Source organism: Xenopus laevis, chromosome 1L (assembly GCF_017654675.1).
Source record: "Xenopus laevis strain J_2021 chromosome 1L, Xenopus_laevis_v10.1, whole genome shotgun sequence".
NCBI lineage: Eukaryota > Metazoa > Chordata > Amphibia > Anura > Pipidae > Xenopus > Xenopus laevis.
In genome coordinates, this window is record NC_054371.1 from 59,939,718 (window position 1) to 59,961,852 (window position 22,135).

The 22,135-nt window shown below is 35.8% G+C and overlaps 1 protein-coding gene across 2 annotated transcripts in view; it reads left to right on the forward strand.

Annotated features, from left to right (window-relative positions):
• LOC108699406 (lipopolysaccharide-responsive and beige-like anchor protein) overlaps window positions 1-22,135 on the forward strand; it is a 392,949-nt gene that overhangs the window by 129,701 nt on the left and 241,113 nt on the right. For both annotated transcript variants that reach the window (XM_041589518.1, XM_018231478.2), the window contains exons 35-36: window positions 2,665-2,773; window positions 15,162-15,328. In XM_041589518.1, coding sequence (XP_041445452.1) covers window positions 2,665-2,773; window positions 15,162-15,328 — 276 coding nt within the window. The remainder of the gene's footprint in view (window positions 1-2,664; window positions 2,774-15,161; window positions 15,329-22,135) is intronic.

The window sequence follows — 22,135 nt, forward strand, 5'->3', positions numbered from 1 at the left end:
CTTTAACAGCAGATATATGCATAAATACCTTGAAAACCTTTATATATTGTATATTGGGAACATTCTTCAATTTTTTTTTTTTTCCAGTTTCTATGTGGAGGACGTTTTTTAAGGGTTAGCTTTATCATTTGATTGAAGGATTTATTAATTTAAAGCATATAGTTAGTCCTTTGCAGTGTTAAAAAGCTGCTACTTGTTTATAGTTACCAGTTACGTACCCTAACCCTTACATAATCCTGCTGCACTTAGTAGCTGCTGTTAACGACAAAAAAATTACAAAAAACTAGTTTACAAATCTGCACAATCAGTCACATTGGCTTATAAACCTTAATATACAGTTACACTGACTTGCATTACTTATGTGTTTTGGCTTGAAGATGGATGCATTCTGGTACAGAGATTGATTGACTAATTCTGTCCAGTTCCTCATAGAATTTCGGTTATCTTCTAGTCTACTTTCTGATAGCTCATAAAACAAAACTGCAACACTTTCTTCAACGCGGCTTTTTGAAACGTGACGAGGGATAGCCATTTGATTAGCCTTGATCCCTGAGGTCAAAGAACAGTAACAAGAGTGTTTAGTTACACTGCATAGACCTGTTCTGTTGTTGTTTCTTATTATAGGGGCCAATTTGCTCTGACCCTGTTTATAGAGCGGCTGCTTTAGAATTTTCCTGTAGATTAAAATTATAATAAGAAATGTCTCAGATTGGGCCAAAATTGTTCTTACCCCTCCAAGGTGGATATTTTTAAAAATCGCTACATATATATAGGCAGAGCTGTAGAAGTAGGAGAGTACACACGTATAGATACGTATAATAAACAGAGATTAAGTGCCATGTGGTAAAACACTCCATGCGGCATTAACAAATTCATTGTACAATTGTCTTTATAATATTATTTGACTTATTTGAGTTGTGTTTTACTCAAAATTCTGAGTTTTCAAGTTCATTTGTTATGGTCAAAAATACATTTTTCAGGTGAAAAATAAAACTTTGACTTTTGGAGATTTTTTATATCTGACCCTGGAAATAGCTCAAATCTGAAAATACACCATCTAAAACCTGTTGAGGTCATGTATGAGTCAATGGCAGAGGTCACTTGAACCATTTAAAGATGTTAATAACTTTCATGATGTTCGTGTTTTTTTCCGGGGGTTTTGCCCTGAATTTCTATCAATTCGAGCAGTTTGAGTTTATGAAAGGATTGGAACAAAAAGGGTTTATAAATACATCACTTATTACTACACAATACCATCTAAATGGGGTGTATAATACAGTATATATATATATATATATATATATATATATATATATATATATATATATATATATATATATATATATATATATAAACTGTTCAATGATTTTAGGCAGTTGCAAAGTCATGTGTAAAATAAAAAGCTATGGCTGCTTGAAAATGCCATGGTTGTGTCATGAATGAAATATATCACTATCAATAGTTCTATCTAAATTCTGTATTGTTTTTAATATTCATTTTTTTTGTTAGCATTGAGGCTTTGAACATTTTACTATTGAAAAACAATAATGATGTACTGTATGTAATAGGCCTATAATGTTATGTAGGATGTTACTCATTTGTATAAAAAACAGTACTTTTACTAAGGTATGTTTTTGAGCAATAATGTACAAAGGGTAGAATATATGTTGTCTTCAACCATTTTACAAAAATCAACATCAAGTGCAGCCTTTAGTTTCTAAGGTATTTTTGGACAGTAAAATACAAAGGGTGGAATATACATCTTCTCCAATTCACCTGCAGTTTTTTGTTTGAAAGCTCCATTATCTAATATGGCAGTAGGAAGGCTATAATAGAGTAGAGCCTTTGAGTGGTATGGTCTTGAACTTATATCTGACAGCTGTGGCTGGAAACAATGCACATATTAATGCTCACACTCAATTGCAATATCTGCTTGTGCATTTATTTTTGCATAAAATAAATGCTTCTCTTCCCCTTAATTTTATATTTAACAGTAAGCAAAACTAATTCTCTATCAATTGGGTTGATTTTGTGCTGTATGGTTTCCCTTGAATCTACTAATATTTTACTAAATTCAGATGGTCTTATTTATGTTTCCATGTATCGACAGAACTGTGTAGCTGTTGTATTTGCTCCTGTCTTATGACCAGCTCTTTGTTGGTTTTCTAGTGTGTGGAATCCCATATAAAAAAAATCTTGCATCCTAAGCTGGATGCCCCCCTACATGTGTAGCATTTTCTGTTGATAAAATGGCAAAACATAAAACACCTCCTACAACAGGCACCTTTTCTCATTACCAGTAAATAAACTATTGATTTCAAATGGAACAAACTGTGTTATTTCCTGAAATGCTGCATTGCCGCACAATCTTAATTAAATCTGAGAGACGGGATGAAAAGGAGCCATGTAGAATGTCAACATAGATCAGATTGAAGCAGACAAATTATGTGAAGAATCCTGTAAAAGTTTCCATATTTCAGCAGAAATGTAAAATGCTGCCTATTGTACACTTGCTCTTCCAAATGTGCCAGTATTGCCAACATTTTTTGGGAAACTGTTATCCTTTAACACATTTGGGGCCTGTTTAACATGTACTGTATGCTATTCCACTTTCTTCTCAAATGTAATATGTGTGCAGTTCACCACATTCATATGTAATCGTAGGTTGCTAAGCCAAACTATGAAAGATCACCTGGTGAGAGTGGCAAATGAAGCTGAATTTATCCTGAGCAGACAGCGAGCAGAAGAGATACACAGACATGCAGAATTTGAGGTAATTTTAAAGGAATACACTTTTTTTATGACGGTGTTTTTAAATTTAAATACAAAAATATGGATTATTTGGGTAAAATGGAGTCTAAGTTTGGATAAAAAAAAAGAGCTCCGTTATTGCAAGTTTAGTATAAATTACTATACATATGTGTTTTCCTTGTTGAAATGTGATATTTGGCAGAATGGAAGTGCTCAAAAGATGAAAGCACATCTACCTCAGACATTGCTTAATCTGGCCCAGCATCCATGCTGTGCATTGTACAATAACAGATCTGAACACCACCCATAGCTGCTGCCTTTATGCATAGAGTGAAGAAACTGGATAACTACTGCGTTGCTTTGTTTAGGGGGAATAACCCTCTTGTTTTATTTGCTACAACAAGTACTTTGACCAATGTACTAGAGACATAAAGGGTGATCCCACTTTCCTTTGATATGTAATTATTATTAAAGTGGGGATTTTTTTTTACATGCTTTTTGTAGATTGTTTTGAGGACACCTCATTCATTACTGATTTGCCGTCTAGGGTTGATGTCTTTTCTGGTGTGCAAAACTGGATAAAATGTTTTGGGGGCATGCCAGTGTTATTGAATGAACAGTGACTTTTAAGGGATGCCAGTCCCAGCAGCAGCATATTTTTTTTACTGCTTTTATGGTTCAGTTCTGAAATCCAGACAGCACCAGGAAAAACTAGGTATACAATTAAAAACCAGACAGGTGGCAACCATAACAACACCCTCTTCAGATCTTGCCTTGGTACAAAATGATTACTTACAAATTTTTATTAAGAAAATGTATATGTAAATGAGATAAACTAAAAACACATTGGGGCTCATTTATCAACACTGGGCAAATTTGCCCATGGGCAAGTACCCATAGCAACCAGTGAATATCTTTTTAAAGCCAGCTGCAAGTGGAACAATGAATGCAGCAATTTGATTGGTTGCCATGGGTTACTACCCATGGGCAAATTTGCCTAGTGTTGATAAATGACCCCCATTGACGCTTTGATTCCTGTTAACAATAAAGCTATTTAATCTGATTTTGAGCAGATTTTTTTACTTGATGATCCGTTTAACAATACAGGTATGGGAACTGTTATCCAGAATGCTCGGGACCTGGGGTTTGCCAGATAATAGATGTTTCCATAAATTGGACCTTCATACCGTAAAGGTGGTCATATGGGAGATCAGCTTGTTTGGTGATGTTGCCAAATGAGCGGATCTCTCCCTGATATGCCCACATTGAGGTGGGCGATATCGGGCTGATCTGATCCTGGGCCCGACATTTCGTCCAGATATCGATGGGGACACCCGTAGGATGCGCCAATAAGCTGCCGACTTGGTCTGTTGGCAGCTTATATCGGCCCGTGTATGGGGCCTTTAGTTTGGATCAAGTACAAGGTACTGTTTTATGATTACAGAGAAAAAGGAAATCATTTAGTCTACTAGAACATCATTTAAATCAGTGATCCCCAACCAGTAGCTCGTGAGCAACATCTTGCTCTCCAATCCCTTGTATGTTGCTCTGTGTCCTCAAAGCAGGTGCTTATTTTTGAATTCCACTCTTGGAAGCAAGTTTTAATTGCATAAAAACTAAGTATAGTGCCAAGTAAAGCCTCTTGTAGGCTGCCAGTCCACACAGAGGCGACCAAATAGCCAATCACAGCACTTATTTGGCACCCACAGGTACTTTTCCATGCTTGTGTTGCTCCCCAACTCTTTTTATATTTGAATGTGGTTCACGGGTAAAAAAAGGTTGGGGACCCCTGATTTAGACATTAAATAAACCCAATAGGTTTTTCTTCCAATAAGGATTCATTATATCTTAGTTTGGATCAAGTACATGGTACTGATTTATTATTACAGAGAAAAAGGAAATCATTTTTAAAAATTTGGATTATTTGAATATGTAATTTGGAACTTTCTGTATAATGGGTTTCCGGATAACAGATGTATGCTGTAACTGGAGGTACTTTCAACCACAAGGTTTATGTTCTCATTTCCTTGCGCTAATGTCCCCACTCTGGCTTATTTCTACCAGTAGGTGCAGCATGGATACATAGTGGTTAGCATTACTTTTTTGCAGGGCTGAGTATGCATTCCAGCTAGGCGTTTGTATATTTAACATGGGTTTTTCCTATTCTAGTTTTTTTCCTTAATAGTATCTAAAACTGCCTGGACCACACCACCTTGACTGTAATGGATAGAGTTGTATTGCCAGTACCTGTTTGTTTTTCTTACAGTCAGTGGAACCAGCGGGTGAGTTCTTGGGTGTTAGAGGAGAAGCCACATTGTCTGACATTAGGCCTATGCCTGGAGTCTAAAGAACACACTAGTCAAGTTATGCTCAGTGTGTAGCCCTTCTAATTTTATTGAATTCAATATAACCCCATCAGAGATGAACAAAAATAGATAATCTTCTTGGCAGTGACCCATGAGTCAGATTGTGAGAATTCACATCTATTTTGCCCTGTATCCAGTTGTTCTGCCTATGGGCCCTTGTTTCAGATTGCTTGTAAGTATCAGCAACATTTCTGCTTGGCTGATGACCACTGCCAATCAGATTTTATGTTTTGCAAGATCAGAAATGATGCAATCATATTGTTTTATGATTGAACAAAAAAATGTGTTGGCGCCTTACTGATGGATTAGTAGTCTTACAATAAAGTTGAAAATACAAGAATCAAGACAGATATTAGTTGTGCCTGAAAACTTTTAGCCGTTGCATGAAGTTAGTGGTGAAATATATAGTTTTCTATAATCAAGAGCTGTTGTAGAACAAAATTAAATGTTAGTCTCCAAAGTCCAGATTTTGTATGCAAAGTGCAAAATACAGTATTTCTAACTGCTTTACATAATCTTTTTATTTCCAATGTTGTACCTACACCTTGATTAAATCATGCGTGATAACTTAATCTTGCCTTCAGTTGTAAAGTGTTGTATTGGAGAATAACACCAACCCATCCCCCCCAAACCACGTCAGTGTTTACAATGGATAGATATATTGGTCTTTAATAGGATTTATATAAGATTTGTTCCTGAATTGTATGGGTTCCACATCCCTGAAACATTTCACATCTTTGTAGTATTGCCTTTAATGGCAATGGATGTGTGCTTTCAAAACATCTTTTGAATAATAATGTAATATACTTAATTTCTATTGTTACCCTTTTCCATTCAGTATTTCTGGATTAAGATATAATTTAAATTACACTGTTCGCTTGTTTGTTAGAAATCGTGCTGCACAGCAAACTTCTATGCATGATTTCTCAACGGTAATTAAATCTAGCATTTGCAAGGTCCGTGAAATGTGCCCTTTTTGTGTTTTGCTGCGTTTCCTCATGCGGAAAACCCAAGGATTCTTCTCTGGTATAATCGTATTCCCTTCTGTTTTATATTCCATTTTTGAGATGTGATAAACATTGACTTGTTTCTTTTCATAGCATTGCCTGATATATGAGCTGTAGTTTATTTTTCATGAATACCTATTTATGCCTTAAGAAGCAATAAATCAAAACAAATGGCAAATAACCTTTAAGGGTAACCAGAATATGTACCTGTTCAATGAGAGAAGAAGACACAGTTATTTATTTTCTTATTACTGACCTTTTGCTCAAAGCAGGGCTCATTACTGTATAATGTAATTAATTCTGTGCCCCAACCTAACAACCAAATGGACACATGAGAGTGTACTTCTGTTTTGTTAAACGTGTCTTCTGCAGTCACCTAATATTTGCATGTGTTTCTGGCAAATTGCAGATAAAAATCAATTTTCTGTCATTTTTTTAAAAAAATGTTAATGCCAAATATGCTGTGGGCCACACATCACTGGTTTGAGTCCAACCATAGACAAAATCTTAGCACTTATTTTACTTCACTGCAGCATATCACTAGTTGAGCCAAAATAGGTTGGAAAGTCTAACATAATTCTTTACTGATTTTAAAAATGTATGTAAATAGGAAAGGGTACTTTTCTTATTACAAAAGGCTGTAAAAGAAACCAGTATTGGTTGCAAATAATGATTGTTATTGTGGCACTTATAATAAAGCATTGACATTTTATATAAAACCAGGTAGAAAGTGGAAAAAAAAAACGGCCATCCGTTGAGAAGCCCTTTCTATAAACAACCCCTTGCCATCCCCGAGCTGCAGCCTGTGAGTCGATTAGGGCAGCCTATTATACAGCAGCTTCTCTTATAGAATGTGACTATCTTAGTTTAATATTTGTCCCAGTTTAGCACAAGAAGTAAACATTTTTATTTGTGTACTTTAAATTAACATAGATGCAAATGTTATGGAAAAAGTATGTTTACTATATATATTTATTACTAGCTTAAATTACTAAAATTAAAATCCAGTGCAAAAGAATCTTGCAAGAACGTACAAATACAAGAGTCCTCTGCAGAGTGCAATATATGTATTGTGGTCACAGCCTCATTGCACCCCCGCCTAATGGTTTTAAAAAATAGTGGTGAGCACAACTTTCCCTTGTTTATATCTATATAGATATATAGATATATATATATATCTGAGTCTGGCAACAAAGATCATCAAACAATTACATCTATCATTTGACTTTTTGGAAGAACATCTGCAGCAGGAGACAATTTCAAAAGACTGCCAACTTGGCCAGGCCACCCCAGCAGATTCAGCCTGGTTGCAGACAAGATGTTGGAAGAAATCTCGAAGAATCCCAGAATTTCATCTCTAAAGCTAATGGTAGCTCTTGCAACTTTTGATGCCAAATTTAGTAGGAAGCTGCACAAATTAGTTCTACAAGGGAGGCTTGTGAGAAGGAAACTTTTGCTGGCCGTAAAGAACATCAAGGCAAGATTTGTTTGCTCATGGAAAATTGGAACAATGTGCTCCATACAGACAAGACAAAGATAGTTACTTGGCCACAGTACCATAACACATTTTTATCGAAGAAGCAAGACAGCATTTTGTTAGTAGAACCTGATAACAATGTTATAGTTTGGGCCTACTTTGCTGCATCAGGGCCTAGGAAGCTCGACCTTGTAGAATCTACTACATTGTACCAGAGGCAGCATGAGGATAATGGAAGACAGAAGATTGAAGCTCAACCAGATGTGGACCTTGCAATGTGACGTGACCCCAAACATTCCAGAAAATTTACTAAGCAATGGCTGAAAGATGGAGGATTCTGGAATGACCAAATCAAAGCCTGAATCGAAACCCCCCCATTGAGATAAGGTAGGGTATTTGAAACTTGCTGTGCATGCAAGAAACCCCACAAACTTTGCAGAGCAATGCAAAGCAGTGTACCTTATGTTTTTACAAAAGGAAATTGCATATATTTTGCCTTGTGTTAATTGAATGATTTCAAGTACATTTTTCATTGTTTTTTATTTTTCCATTACATTACTTTTATCATATAACATTACCTTTAAAAAAAGAAAAAAAGCTTTTATTGCAGTGTACTTACTTTTGCACATGACTAGAAGTTCTAAATACAAGCAAATTTGAATAGACCTTATTTATATCTAAATTAATCTGGCCATAGATGTAAATATTTTTAAAAGATCCAATCATCATCGTGAGACCACGATTATCTCGAAACGATCGTATGAATTGTCCATCAACTAAAAAGACAATTTGCCAAGAAAACAAAGGGTAGCTGCCTGCTTGGCTCTGCAAACATAGATAGATTGCACTGGGACCGATAAAGATTTTCTAACCTGGCCGATCAGTTTTCGGACGAAAAAACGTAAGATGTACGATCGTTCGAATCCCACTAACCGCACGATAATTTGACAGATCAGACTTTGCCAAAAATCGGTCTTTCGGCAAGAAAAATCTTTGCATCTATGCGGAGCTTAAGTCTCTGAAAACATTTTGTTAGTGCAGGATATTCAGGTTATTATAAATATTATTTGTGTCTTGATATTTGGACCTCTCACGGCTCTACAGGACAGATAATTTAAACATATCAGGTCATCTGCACCTGTTACCTGCAATACAAAATTACAGAGGGTGCCTTTCAATTTTGCGATCAAATCAGGAAGGAGTGAATTATTAAAAAGATAAAATTAAATTTATGTTTGCTCCCTGTCAGAGTTCATATCCACAGTCAACCTTGATAGCAGATCAGAATGATTTAGACAAGTTTGGTTTAGAGATTCATAACATATGCTAGCTGAATGGAATTGAGTTATCTCTGCTCTAGAGAGTAAGTTATTGTAGCGGGAGCTGACAGAGATGAAGATAACTGAGAGAAATTCAATTACCTTTAGTGTTTTCTTTCTAATAGGATTCTTAATGTGAAAAAGGTCCTTAGATGTTGCACCTCTATTGCTTACTGAAAGCCTAAAATGTTCACTTTTCTAGGCTTTTGTTCTACATTAAACCTACCTTTGTGCAGCTGTACTTTAAGATTGTTATGCTTTATGCAAATCACATCCCTAGTAAATAATAATAAGGAATTTATAGTTATTTGTTCATTTAAATTATGTTGATCTGTAGGTCTATAATTACGTTATACTATTGAGAAGGTATGTTGCCTGTACTTTAATTTACATTAGTGCTCAATAAATAAGTTATGGTTGTAGCTTTCTCCTTTATCACAAAAATGAATAGGTGCTAACATGTTTTTCTAGATACTTTTCCTTCTGTGTCAGGAAAATAAAATATAAGACATTGTCTAGTATCACACAAAGATTCATTAGCATGTTTTTTTCAAGAATAATTTTGGCAACAAGATGATGCAGTTTTAATTAACATAACATTGTGCAGGCTATTATGTGACCAATACACAGAGAAAACAGTGTCGGGGTTAAATCAAGAGTTCAGTTTTGTTTTAAGTATTCTAAACATTTTCATTCTTTGCCTGGCTACTGTGAATATTTTGTTGCTTCTCCTATGAGGTAATCTTGTGTTTTAAGGAAAAACTCAGTGCATCTACACCTAGATTAAACTATACAATAAACAAGTTGTAGATCCAGTTTTCTTCTGTGAATAAGCTTTTTTAGGCATACCTAAATGTACATTCATGGTTTTGTTTTGTCTTTGTTGTACTTAAAATATTCACAATAAATGTTATGTCTTATACAGAAGCAAAGATGACTCATACGCATTTAATGTTTTTAATCCTTTATTTAAGATAGTTGAAAGGGTTAGAGTCAAGCATGTATTGGCTGTAACGCTGAAGTTGCAATAAGACAGTGGATGTAGCCAGGCCCGGATTTGTGGAAAGGCCACCAATGCCTGGACCTGGGGCGGCAGGATTTTAGGGGGCGGCATGCTGCCCAACAACACCCACATTGGGTCACAGGATGTGCGGGAGGCACAATCATTTTTTAAATGTCCTGTGCACCAATCCCCATTGTTCTGGTTCTGATGATGAAAATTTGTACGAATAAAGGGGAGGGGACAGGGGCAATGAACGGCAGTGGGCCTAGGGGCGCCCACTATGTAAATCCAGCCCTGGACGTAGCAGGTAGATGGTAACTCTCAGAGATGAGGGCAAAATAATTTGTTTTTCACATCTTCAGTGTATTGAGATTCCTGAGAGATTCTGTGTACATGGAAAATAACAGAAGTGTTAAGGTGAAGTTTTGTTTAACATGCCCCTATATGTAATAAATATGGGGGCATGTTTTGGGCAGTGTAAACTGCATTTGAATAAAAAGAAATGGGGGAAGAAGACCTAAACACATGCAAAAGTAGAAAAAAAGTTACACTCTTACAACTTGATGGGGTGTACATGGAGGTACCTCCAAATATTTATGTGGAGTACAAAATCAAACGTTTCAGGTGCCGCCTGCCCCCTTCGTCAATTTTGTGTACTACATCACTGACGAAGGGGCAGGCGCGCCCCTTAATCTGCATTATTATCGGTAGTGCCACCCTAATGGTCTCTAATTCAACAGAACTGAGATGGATTTGAGCTTATCATGATCTTATCTCCTTTATGGGGTATTAAACCCTAAATGGGAGGGTTTAGAGGAAGAGGAAAATAGAGCCTATACAGGTTCTAGTGTGTTTGCAGGCTAATTTTGTACTAAGCCCAACAATAACATATTGGTCTCATCAGACTGGAAAACATTTTAATATGTTTCCTGTATTTTCCATATGCCTTTTGGCTTTGGTATTTTGTGATGTTTTTCTCACCAATCTTCATTAAGATGAACTTTGTGGAGTGTCTGATTTTTTCCCATCAGATGTAGATATGTTCAGCCCATTTAGCATTACTGTTGGCCTCTTTTATTATTTTCTGACTAATGTGCTGTTTACTTGGTAAGTTAAGTTTTGTGGATGGCCTTCTCTATGCAGTCGCAGTTACACAATATTCTTTCCATTTTTATAATAAGGTATTTAATGGCTCTTCGGAGAATTTTAAAAGTTTTGGATGTACTTTATGAACAAACCCTTATTCTAGGCTTGATTTGATGCTATTTGTTCTCTAGCAAACTCTGGGACTTTCCAGAAATAGTTTTTACATCATATGACAATTTAATTGCACACAGGTGGAACTATTCAATAATTATATGATTTTTGAAAGCAGTTGCAAGTGGTACAGCTTATTTAGGGGTTTCACAGAAGGAGGGGGTTGAAAACTTCTGCGCTTAAGTTTTTTGTTTGTAAGTAATTTTGGAAACTGTTCATTCCCCCCCCCCCACTTCAACCATATGGACTATTTGGTGTAGCTCAGTGACATACAATTCGAATTAAATTTGTTTTAATTGCAAGTTGTAACGCAACCAAATGTGGAAAAATCCAAGTGGGCGGAATATTTATGCAAAGTCACTGAATGGGTAAAGGGAAGCTATTGTAGGTTTATGATTGCATCATTTAGTTCATATTTTTTTTAACACCGGTCAGCGGTCAGTTGTATGTCAAGTTCATGCTCCAGTGTTTTCAAGATATGCAGAAATACTCTCTAAAATGTAGACATGAAACACCCCACATTTCTAGCTTATTCTACATTTTGACATTTGTTAACATATGTAGTCTTTGTATAAATTGTATTTAGTTTATAGCATTTGCCATAACTTACCTGTACAAGAGCATTCAGCACAGTTGTTACATAGTTTATTAATTCTGGTGCAAATCCTACAAACTAATTTGAAAAGTTATCTTGTAGTTATCTGTACAAAGGATAAAACATTGGATACAGGACTGCAGATCTGAAAGCTTGCACATTGTATGCAGTCCATTAAAACAATAAGAAATGGAAGAGATACTTTGATAAGTGTTCTGCCTCTGGTAACCTTGATGGCTATTATCGAGAGGATGATACTATATCTATTTCATTGGCCTACGTTTTTTTCCTTGCTGAGAAAAATCAATACTTTCAGGCCCAGGATGACAGGCACATCACTTCAGAATTGAGCTTGCCTGACAGACATTGTCATTGGTTGACTTTAGTTGCTATTGTGGTTTTGAGCTTTCATCTTTCGAGGGTTTATTCAAGTAGGGTATTTTTGGTGGTGGGGGGGATTTCCCTAGGTAGAATCTTAAAAACAGAGGTCAAGTGGACAAATAGTTACAGGTGAACAGTCTTAATTTTGGTGCAGTTTAATTTTACATTTGCAGTTTAATTTTACATTTGCAGTTTGAGAGCACCTTCTTAGTTAAGAAATCATATTTTGTGTTTAGTTCCTTAAAGGCAGCCTGGGAATGTATATATGGCTGTAAAACATATAGCAATGTTCTGTTCCTATTGAAGTGTTTTTTAATATATTATCCCTTACCTCTACTATTTAAATTGCTATGGTATTAAACCTTTAATAGAATTGTGTTGCATTAGAGTTTATATATTATATTGTGCATTCAGCATTCTGTATTATATTCAGACTCGTATTTCTCCTGATGACTGTGCTGCAGCACTAGCAATGTAATATGAATGACACAAGAACAAGGGGTCTGTAAATGTATATTCAGTCTAACTGCCTTTTGAATTATTTACAACAAATTTATCTGGCACTGCTGCTTTAATGCATTCAGATCATTAAATCAGTTCTCCCTGATCACAAAGAAGACGTACTGAAAATGGTAAAGGATTTGTTCTGTGCGTGTAGGTTTGTTTGCCTCATGCTTGCATTAATCAATTTTGCTTATTTTAAACCTATTTAAAACTGCTCAAAATAGTCCTGTGAGATTTTTAATATCAACCAATATTAATGATATAATTGCTGTAAAAAGGAATTGGAGAGTACACATTGGTGCTTTATATAAGTTTCTATATTAAATAGATAACCATTATGTAAATTTGAAAAATAAAAAAATAAAATGGCAAATGTGATGTCCATGAATTTGTTATATTTTCTACTATATTTAGTAAATTACCATTTGTTTCTCTGCATGTTCTTGTTTTGGTATGAATGTAGGGGACAAATTTTTTTGGTATGAGTGAGTTTTTTTTAATGTTTTTAATTAATTTAGCAGTTGTGTATGTAATTAATGGTTTGCTTATGAATTCCTCTGCCTAACTTCTTTGCAGCTTCAACCAACACGCTTATGTTAATAGCTTCTGAATAGATACAGGTTTCACCTGCAGTAACTGGCTGACTCCAGCATAAGCCAACAATTGGCAAACACCAACATGGTTGATTTGACTGCAGTAGAAGAAACATTTAGGTTGTGTATTCACACTAATAACTATATAGTAGCTACAATAACAAAAAACGATTTGCCAAAAATAATTATGGAAGCGTTGTTGTCCATGCAGACAATTCATATTTAAACTATACTTTAAAAAAAAAAAAAAAAAAAAAAAAATTCTTGTCTGTAAACGTCTCAACATATGGACAAGACCAAGAAGGATTCCAATGAAAATATTTAATTATGCTTTATCATATTTGGATTCATGCTGATGGTATTATCATTTTTATTATGGCTCAAAATGTTTAAATACTTCCTATAACGTCCTTCTGGGTCTTTAAATTGTGTGATTAATTTTGCCCGAGGCTGTAAAATAAAATGGCTTTAAAACCAAATTGTTAGAATTTACAAATATACATATAATAACGGTTTCAGACAAATACACACACTTGCCAATCACATTTTTCCATTTTCCATTGTATCATGTATTAAGGTCAAATGCAACCTTAATGTTTCACAAAGAGACAGAGATTGATAATCAGTAAAGAACAGACCTCTAATGTGATTTATATGTATGGATTTTATGTCAGATATGAAAAGTTGTTGTTCAAATTGTAAAGACTGATCCATTAGACCATTAGAGAGCACTTTAAAACATTTACTGCTTTTGGCAGTAGAATTCGGTTCGTAATTACGCATTTTCAGTTAAACTGGATTTGTTTTCTCGTTGCATATTTTGATTGTAAGAATATGACTTGATTTGAAAAACAATATACCCGAAGCAAAACAAATTTTTGTTATTAAAAATATAAATACAGATTTTGAAATTTTATTTGTATTTATATTTTAAACACGAGTAGGACGTATATTTTATGCTTCGCCATCTGTGCAGATTAGATCAAGAACAATTAAGTGTGCTATGTTTATTCTGTTTTTCAGACACGAAGCATAACTGTTCCACTGTAAACAAAAACTGTTTTCATATGCTTTTCCATGTTTTTCATGTTTTTCCATGTTTTTTCATTTTTGTGGGATATTATTTATCCCAAAACTGTTGCAAGTGATATCTAACACTGATAATTCTCCATAGTTTTCTGTTTTCTGGAAATTTGACGTGCACAATTACAATAAATACAGGGAAAATAATAATTGGCTAATGATTAAACATTTTTGTTTATTGTTGTATTTCGTTTTACAAAATACATTCGAATATGTGAACCAACATCCACCATAACAAAACTTAAACAATGATCATGTAGTGCTATATTTGCAAGATTCATTTTGTGAGCAAATGTTGATTTGAAGACAAAGTGAAAATTAGATTTTAAAAAAATTTCTCATTGGGCAATTTTGGGCAACCCCTAGTATTTTATTGAAGAAGAAGTGCAGTTAGTGCAATAAACTCTTGCCTGCCCTTATTCGAATATTTTTTATTGCTGCTTGCTGACTTGTGTATTGAAAAAAAACCCCATAATACAGGAAAATACAAAGAAATGGACTGAGCTGTTTTGCGTTAAGGTACACCAACACTTTTTACCGGATGCTTACTTAGTAATTTGAGCTTTTGGGGTAATAGAGGAACTTTGAAGGCAAAGAAGCATCCAAAATGGTGAAGAATAACAAGAAGTGCAAGCTAAATGATCATATACGGAATTATGGTCAATTGTTACTGGGGTGTAGGTTCTGATTATTTTCACATATGTATTCAGCTTTTATCTGTAACCAAATCAATTTAGGAAACATTACACTACTCTCTTGGGAAAGGAGTATGTATGTAAAGCTGATCATTGATGTCTCTTAACCCTTTTTTCTTTTATTTTCCAGTCCCAGTGTGCACAGTATACTGCAGACAAGAGAGAAGAAGAAAAAATGTGTGACCATTTAATAAGAGCAGCCAAGTACAGAGATCATGTAACTGCAACCCAGCTTGTCCAGAAAATTATCAATATTCTCACAGACAAGCATGGAGCTTGGGGTAGTTCTTCAGTAAGGTAATGACATGTCAGAGTTGCAGTTCAATATATTTTGACAGTTGCTTTAAAAATGCATTCACCATGATGACTAAATAACAATGTTTTCCCTAGGTAAGTTTGGAAGTCTTTGTTATATATACCTTGCCACATGTTTCTTATGAGCCAACCCCCTCACCCCCCCCCCCACCTTAAGCACAGCACAAGACCTATAGATGTGCCACTCCTGCAGTGAAAAATTCTATAAATAGACACTATGGGAAATAGCCAGGCTGCCTTTTGGAGCTTTCACTATATCCTATTTCCCAGCTAATAGATCCCATACTTGTATATATTCAAGTTGCACTTATAGCTATTATGCATTTTTCCAGGTGGTACTTTAATATCTTTTAGAGGCTGTAAAGGGAATGACAACCCCAAAAATACATTTTGCATAGTAAAAGAAAACATAATTCTAAGAAACTTTGCAGTATACATTCTTTGGAATTTTTCAAGAGTCTTTACATAATTTTTATTTATATAATGCTAGTAAAGACAGTGTTTGTCCCTTACTATGCTCTCCCGTGGTGGCTCAGACTGTTGATACAATGTAAGACAAGGCAGCTGATTAAAAGGCATTGAGCCCAATGGGGCTCATTTATAAATTTTGCGCAGCGCAGAATGATTCACACAGTGAAAATATTTGCCCTGCACAGGACAACCTGGTTAAGAGTTGTGTATTTAATGTGCAGAATTGCAAATTTGTATTCGCACTGCAAATGTCCATAGGGGATTTTTATATACAGTATGGTATAAACATGCAAAATATTTATGCACACACTCGGTAATCCCAAAACTTTGGTGGCGGAGAAAATATTTACCGTCAATGCTGGTTTCGTACACAACAACCTCACATTGGGGGTAATTTACTAAAGGGCGAAGTGGCTAACGCTGGCGAAAATTCTCCAGCGTGACGTCATTTCGGTTCTTTGCCGATTTACTAACAGTAGCTGGTGTAATTTCGCTGGCGTAATTTTGCCATGGAGATAGACTCTGGCGCAACTTCACACTCTAACGCCAGGCGAATTTTTGGTCTGTTGAAAGAGCGTTACTATGCAAATTCACTAAGTTTTTGATTTTACTGAACATTACCTCTATCGCCAGACATGCCTTCACCACCTCAGACCAGGCGAAGCGCAATAGAGTAGATAGGAGTTCCTCAAAAAAAAAAAGTTGAACATTTTTCTAAGTCCCAAAAAACGCTGGCGGTGTTTCCTATTTAAAGGGCGATAGACTGAAAAAGATCGTAAATTTTTTTTGGGGCACCCTCCTTCCCCCCTACATTTGCTAACATATGGCACCAAAACTATACTGTGGGCACATGTGTAGGATATTGAATTAGCGTTGTCCAGGCGAATTTACGCCTGGCGAAGTGTTGCGATGAGTGCAAAACCATCTTGGCAAATTTTTGCCGGTTAGTGAATTTGCCCCATAGTCTCAAACACCAATTTCATTTGCAATCCATTTGCATATATTTTTGCGCAATGCGAATTTGTAAAACATGGAAAGATGGACACAACGGTGCAATATTTCAGCATTCAGGAGAAAACACATTTGCGTATAAATATGCGCTGTGTGAACTTTAGAAATTACCCCCACTGTTAAAAATTAAGAGCCAGGGGTTAATAAATTCAAATTCAATAGCAATTGTATTTACAAATAACTTTAAAAGCTCTGAACATTTAAATAAATACATATTGGAAATTTACTTAGATTTAGGTTTTCTCTTATTAGTCAAATTTTTTTATCTTTTGGTTGACATGTCCTTTAAGGGTGAATATAAGGGTTTTATTTTAATAAAGTCTAAAGACTTGGATCTCTAAGTGGAATGGCCTGTACAGTGTGAATTCTCTTGTTGGAATAACCAACGTCTTAAACAAGGGATTGACAGAGATGCTTTGTTTAATCATATTTAAATTAAGAGCCTACAGAATTAAGAAGTAGGAGAATTTAGTGAAACAGGATATAACAGGAATCTATTGTGCATCAAATGCTTTTACAATCTAAAAAATAAGGAATATACATAGGTTTGTAGGGACATGGGCCACTACACCTTGTTTATTTAATTTTTTTGTGTACTTTTCTGTAATTCTGTTATTATTAGGAGGAAAACATATTTTCAAGGGGGAGATCTAATGCCCACCAAAACTATCCACAGTGTGTAAGCGGTCCTTTTTTGCTCAGTTCATTGGTCTTCTGTAACTTGCTGTTGGTTAACCCAAAATTAGGGATGCACCGAATCCACTTTTTTGGATTCGGCCGAACCCCCCGAATCCTTCACGAAGGATTCGGCCGAATACCGAACCGAATCCGAACCCTAATTTGCATATGCAAAACATTTTTTACTTCCTTGTTTTCTGACAAAAAGTCACGCAATTTCCATCCCCGCCCCTAATTTGCATATGCAAATTAGGATTCGGTTCGGCCGGGCAGAAGGATTTGGCCGAATCCGAATCCTGCAGAAAAAGGCCGAATCCCGAACCGAATCCTGGATTCGGTGCCTCCCTACCCAAAATACACTTACTTGTACCATTGGGTACCATTCAGTTTTACCTGGATTTTAAGAATAAATTACTTTAAATTGCAGCATTGACCATAAGACATACAGTTCTTTGTGTTATTAGTTTAAGATTAAGGTTTGTTATTATTGTGACATAGTTAAAGAGCTCACCACATCATTGAGTAATTCCTGCAGAAATACCAAAGGGTTCACAATTTTTTACTTTTTCTGTAAAAATAAATAAATAAATAAAAAAAAAGTGCACAGACACCCAAGGTCACAAGTATTCTTCATATGGGTTAAATCACACAGTCGCATAGAAGCACTTCTTAGGTAGAACACATCAAATTGCAGTTGCAGTACTGTGAGTACAAACTAATAGGAAATATAGGGCTGAATTTCAATAAGAGCGCATCTTTCATGTTCTAAGATTGCTCATGTACTGAGGGATTACCATAAATCTGTTAACACATTTTGCTTTGTACTAAACAAAAATAAATGCTATGCTTAACCCCTGGTGAGTGAACCACACATACGTAGATACAAGTCAAGCATAATTATTGCTGCATTTACCAACTTATGTAGCCTTTTCACATTCTTACACAAGAGTTAAGTGGCAAAAACATCAAAACCCAAGTGAGCATCCATACAGACTTTATTCTGTACCCCTTGTTTATAAATTTATTCTTGTTGAAACTCAAAGCACTGTGTAGCATGCTAGTATGTGTATCCAGATAAGGGGCCTTTCTGTAATTTGGTTTACCCTACCTTAGGTCAGCTAAAAATCATTTAAACATTCGTTAAACGAATTAGGATTGTTCTACATCTAATAATCATTCATTAGATCTTAGATGGGATCACATGCAAGGCTCTGTTTTATTATTAAAGAGAAACTTTAACAAATTCATTTTTTTTTTTTTTTATTAAATGGAGTCAATGGGAGATGGTCTTCATATAATTTTGAGCTTTCTGGATGATGGGTTTTTGCGTAATGAATCAACTACCTGTATATCATGAAATATTATAAAACTGAAGTTTTAAAGTTAAAATGTTCCAGAGTTCTCGGTGAAACACTAGAGGAAAAGTGTGTCCAGATTATATGACGGAAATTATCTGAAAAATTATCCTGTGCAACCTCTATAAGTAGAGCGTTTCACAACATGAATAAATACTACCGTATATACTCGAGTATAAGCCGAGTTTTTCAGCATCCAAAATGTGCTGAAAAAGTCTACCTCGGCTTATACTCGGGTCAGCGGTACCCGACCCGAGTAGCTGAGATTGCAGTCACTTTTAATCATTCCTATACCAACAGTACACTTGGGGAGAGACTGCAATATCCCACAATGCCCTCTGTTGGTTATATGAAACAATAACAGTGCGCCCTCTGTTGGTTATATGAAAGAATAACAGTGACTGCAATATCACACAGCGCCATCTGTTGGTTGTATGAAAGAATAACTGTGACTGCAATATCACACAGCGCCATCTGTTGGTTGTATGAAAGAATAACAGTGACTGCAATATCACACAGCGCCATCTGTTGGTTATATGAAAGAATAACAGTGACTGCAATATCACACAGCACCCTCTGTTGGTTATATGAAAGATTAACAGTGACTGCAACATCACACAGCGCCATCTGTTGGTTGTATGAAAGAATAACAGTGACTGCAATATCACATAGCGCCATCTGTTGGTTGTATGAAAGAATAACAGTGACTGCAATATCACACAGTGCCATCTGTTGGTTGTATGAAAGAATAACAGTGACTGCAATATCACACAGAGCCCTCTGTTGGTTATACGAAAGATTAACAGTGATGGCAATATCAAACAGCACCATCTGCACATGGTAGTGGGACAGTGGGACAATGCACACAGTAATCCGTTTGGCAATTCTCTGTCACCATCAACTTTGCAAAGAAGTCCGGTTGATCGCTGGGGGGGTTGCTTTGGCAGAATGTGCGCTGCTGGGAGACAGGGCTGTAGTTGTGTGTAGGCTTATACTAGAGTCAATATGTTTTCCCAGTTTTCGTAGGTAAAATTAGGTACCTCGGCTTATACTCGGGTCGGCTTATACTCGAGTATATACGGTACTTTCATTGCTGATGCCACATTTTCTTACAGTTGGAGCATATAACACTTTTTGTAAAGCGGAAGTGAAATACCTAAAACAAGTCCTGGAATATCTCTAGGCTAATTATATTGCCCTTATTTGTGTCTTGGTTGAGGGAGGTGCAATATTGTTTGCAGTTGGTCTTTTTAGAATGGGAATTTGGCTTGTCGTTGCCAATTTTTCCCACTTCCTTTGCTTATTCAGGATATCTACGGAACCAATGGATCATTGCTGTTCTAGGTAGTATTGTACTGTCTGGCCTGTTGTTCGGCAAAGCATGCACATGTATGTATGCTATTACTCCTTTAACATCTATGTGTATAACTCAACTTTTGTTTTATTAAGTGGTGATAAAAGCTTTACTGAATTTCTAATCCCTATAGGCAGGCTTTTGTTGGAGTATTACTACCTGGATGAAATACTGAAATCCATAGTGCACATCTTAACTCAGTATTGTAAAGTTATCGATTATATCTTTTTACTATCTGTCCTTCAGCTGTCCTTTTTTTATTTCTTTATTTTTTTGCTATTATTGCAGTTTATTTTCTGTGGTATATGTTTTCTATTGGAAAAGTCTAAATATGTTGTTTAAACAGTATTATCCTTGGTACAAGTTCCGACCTTCTGTATTTCCTCTTAGTCTAGACAATTATTAGATTACTCAGACACTACCTGTCCATCATACAACAATGATAACAGTTTTAGTGTTTGATAGGGTGACATATCATGACAGCTAAAAAATAATGTGCAATCTCTGTTTTGTGTATAGGAGAAGGCAGTTTTGGTATATGGCTGGCTCTCTTGCTATGACAATGCTAAATTGGTACAGTTATGGGACCTGTTATCCAGAGTGCTTGGGTCCTGGGGTTTTCCGGATAACGGATCTTTTAAAAAAAAACATTTAAACATTAAATAAACTCAATAGACTGATTTTGCGTCCAAGTAAGATTAATTATAACTTAGTTTGGATCTAGTAAAAAGGAAATTCATTTTAAAAATTTGGCCATTTATGGCCATTCCGTAACTCTAAGCTGTCAGGATAACAGGTTTCTGGATAACTGATCCCATGCCTGGATATGCAAATACATGAAGATGCATGAAAAGACCTTAGACGGTAGAAGCATCAGCTTCTCTATAAAAGATTTAGCTTTAGAATTTGTAATCAGTTCTGTTATAAGATACATGGCTAAAAGAGGGAGTTGCAATAATGAATAATATACTGTATGGTGTTGGTTTCACAAAAAAATTACGAATTTATTGGCACTCCCTATTGATTTGCTATGGTGCCTGTCCGTGTTTCAAATGATGGATGGGCAATTCCTAACTGTCCCTGGCAAAATACAGTAGGAGGGTGATAGCCAATCAGAGCCCTTCAGTCATGCAAGCAAAGAAAGGCTTCAGGTCAGACTAGCTTCTGATTGGCTATTGTCCTACAGTGCATCGGCTCCCCTGCACAGACTGGTAAAGGAGGCAGCAGAGAGTAGGACAGGTGGGCAGATTTAACAGGGTTTTTGGAGATATTGTCAATGAATCAGCCTGAAATACTACTTTTTAAAGCACATTGCTTCTATATTTGAGTATATTCCACTACCACATTCTGTTTTTTCAGACAATACGTCTTTTTAAAGTAGTTTATTTCTGCCGCCTTATTAAGCAGATTGTGTGCAACTGTTCCTTTAACCCTATTTTTATTTTTGGACCTATAAGACACATTCAGCCTTCAAACTGCCCTACCATTGGTGGTTCTAATCTTGGTCACTGCAGCTCTGCATGTCTAAACAAATGGACGGAGACTAAATTTACATTTTGAGTAATGAAACATGCAGTCACTCAATCCGTGGTTAGGCAAGCTAATGCAATCATCGTTTGGTATTTTAGATGTGTTTTTTACTATATTTATCTTGTGTTGTCAATCATGTCATTACAAGGTGCATCAGAATGCCTCTACTTAACCCTTTAAGTGCCAGCAGAATTGACCAATTTGGTTACGCGAAATGCCAGACGTTTTTGAAACATTCTGTGCTCTCTCACTTTAGGGGCATTTTCTGAGGGGAAACCTATAGTTCAGCTAGGAAAACTATACATTGTTTTTTTCGGGAGAAACTGAGCTTTCTAAATCTGCCTGAGTTTTCTTGTATTTCCACCTCTGCAAAAAGATTTATAGTGCTAA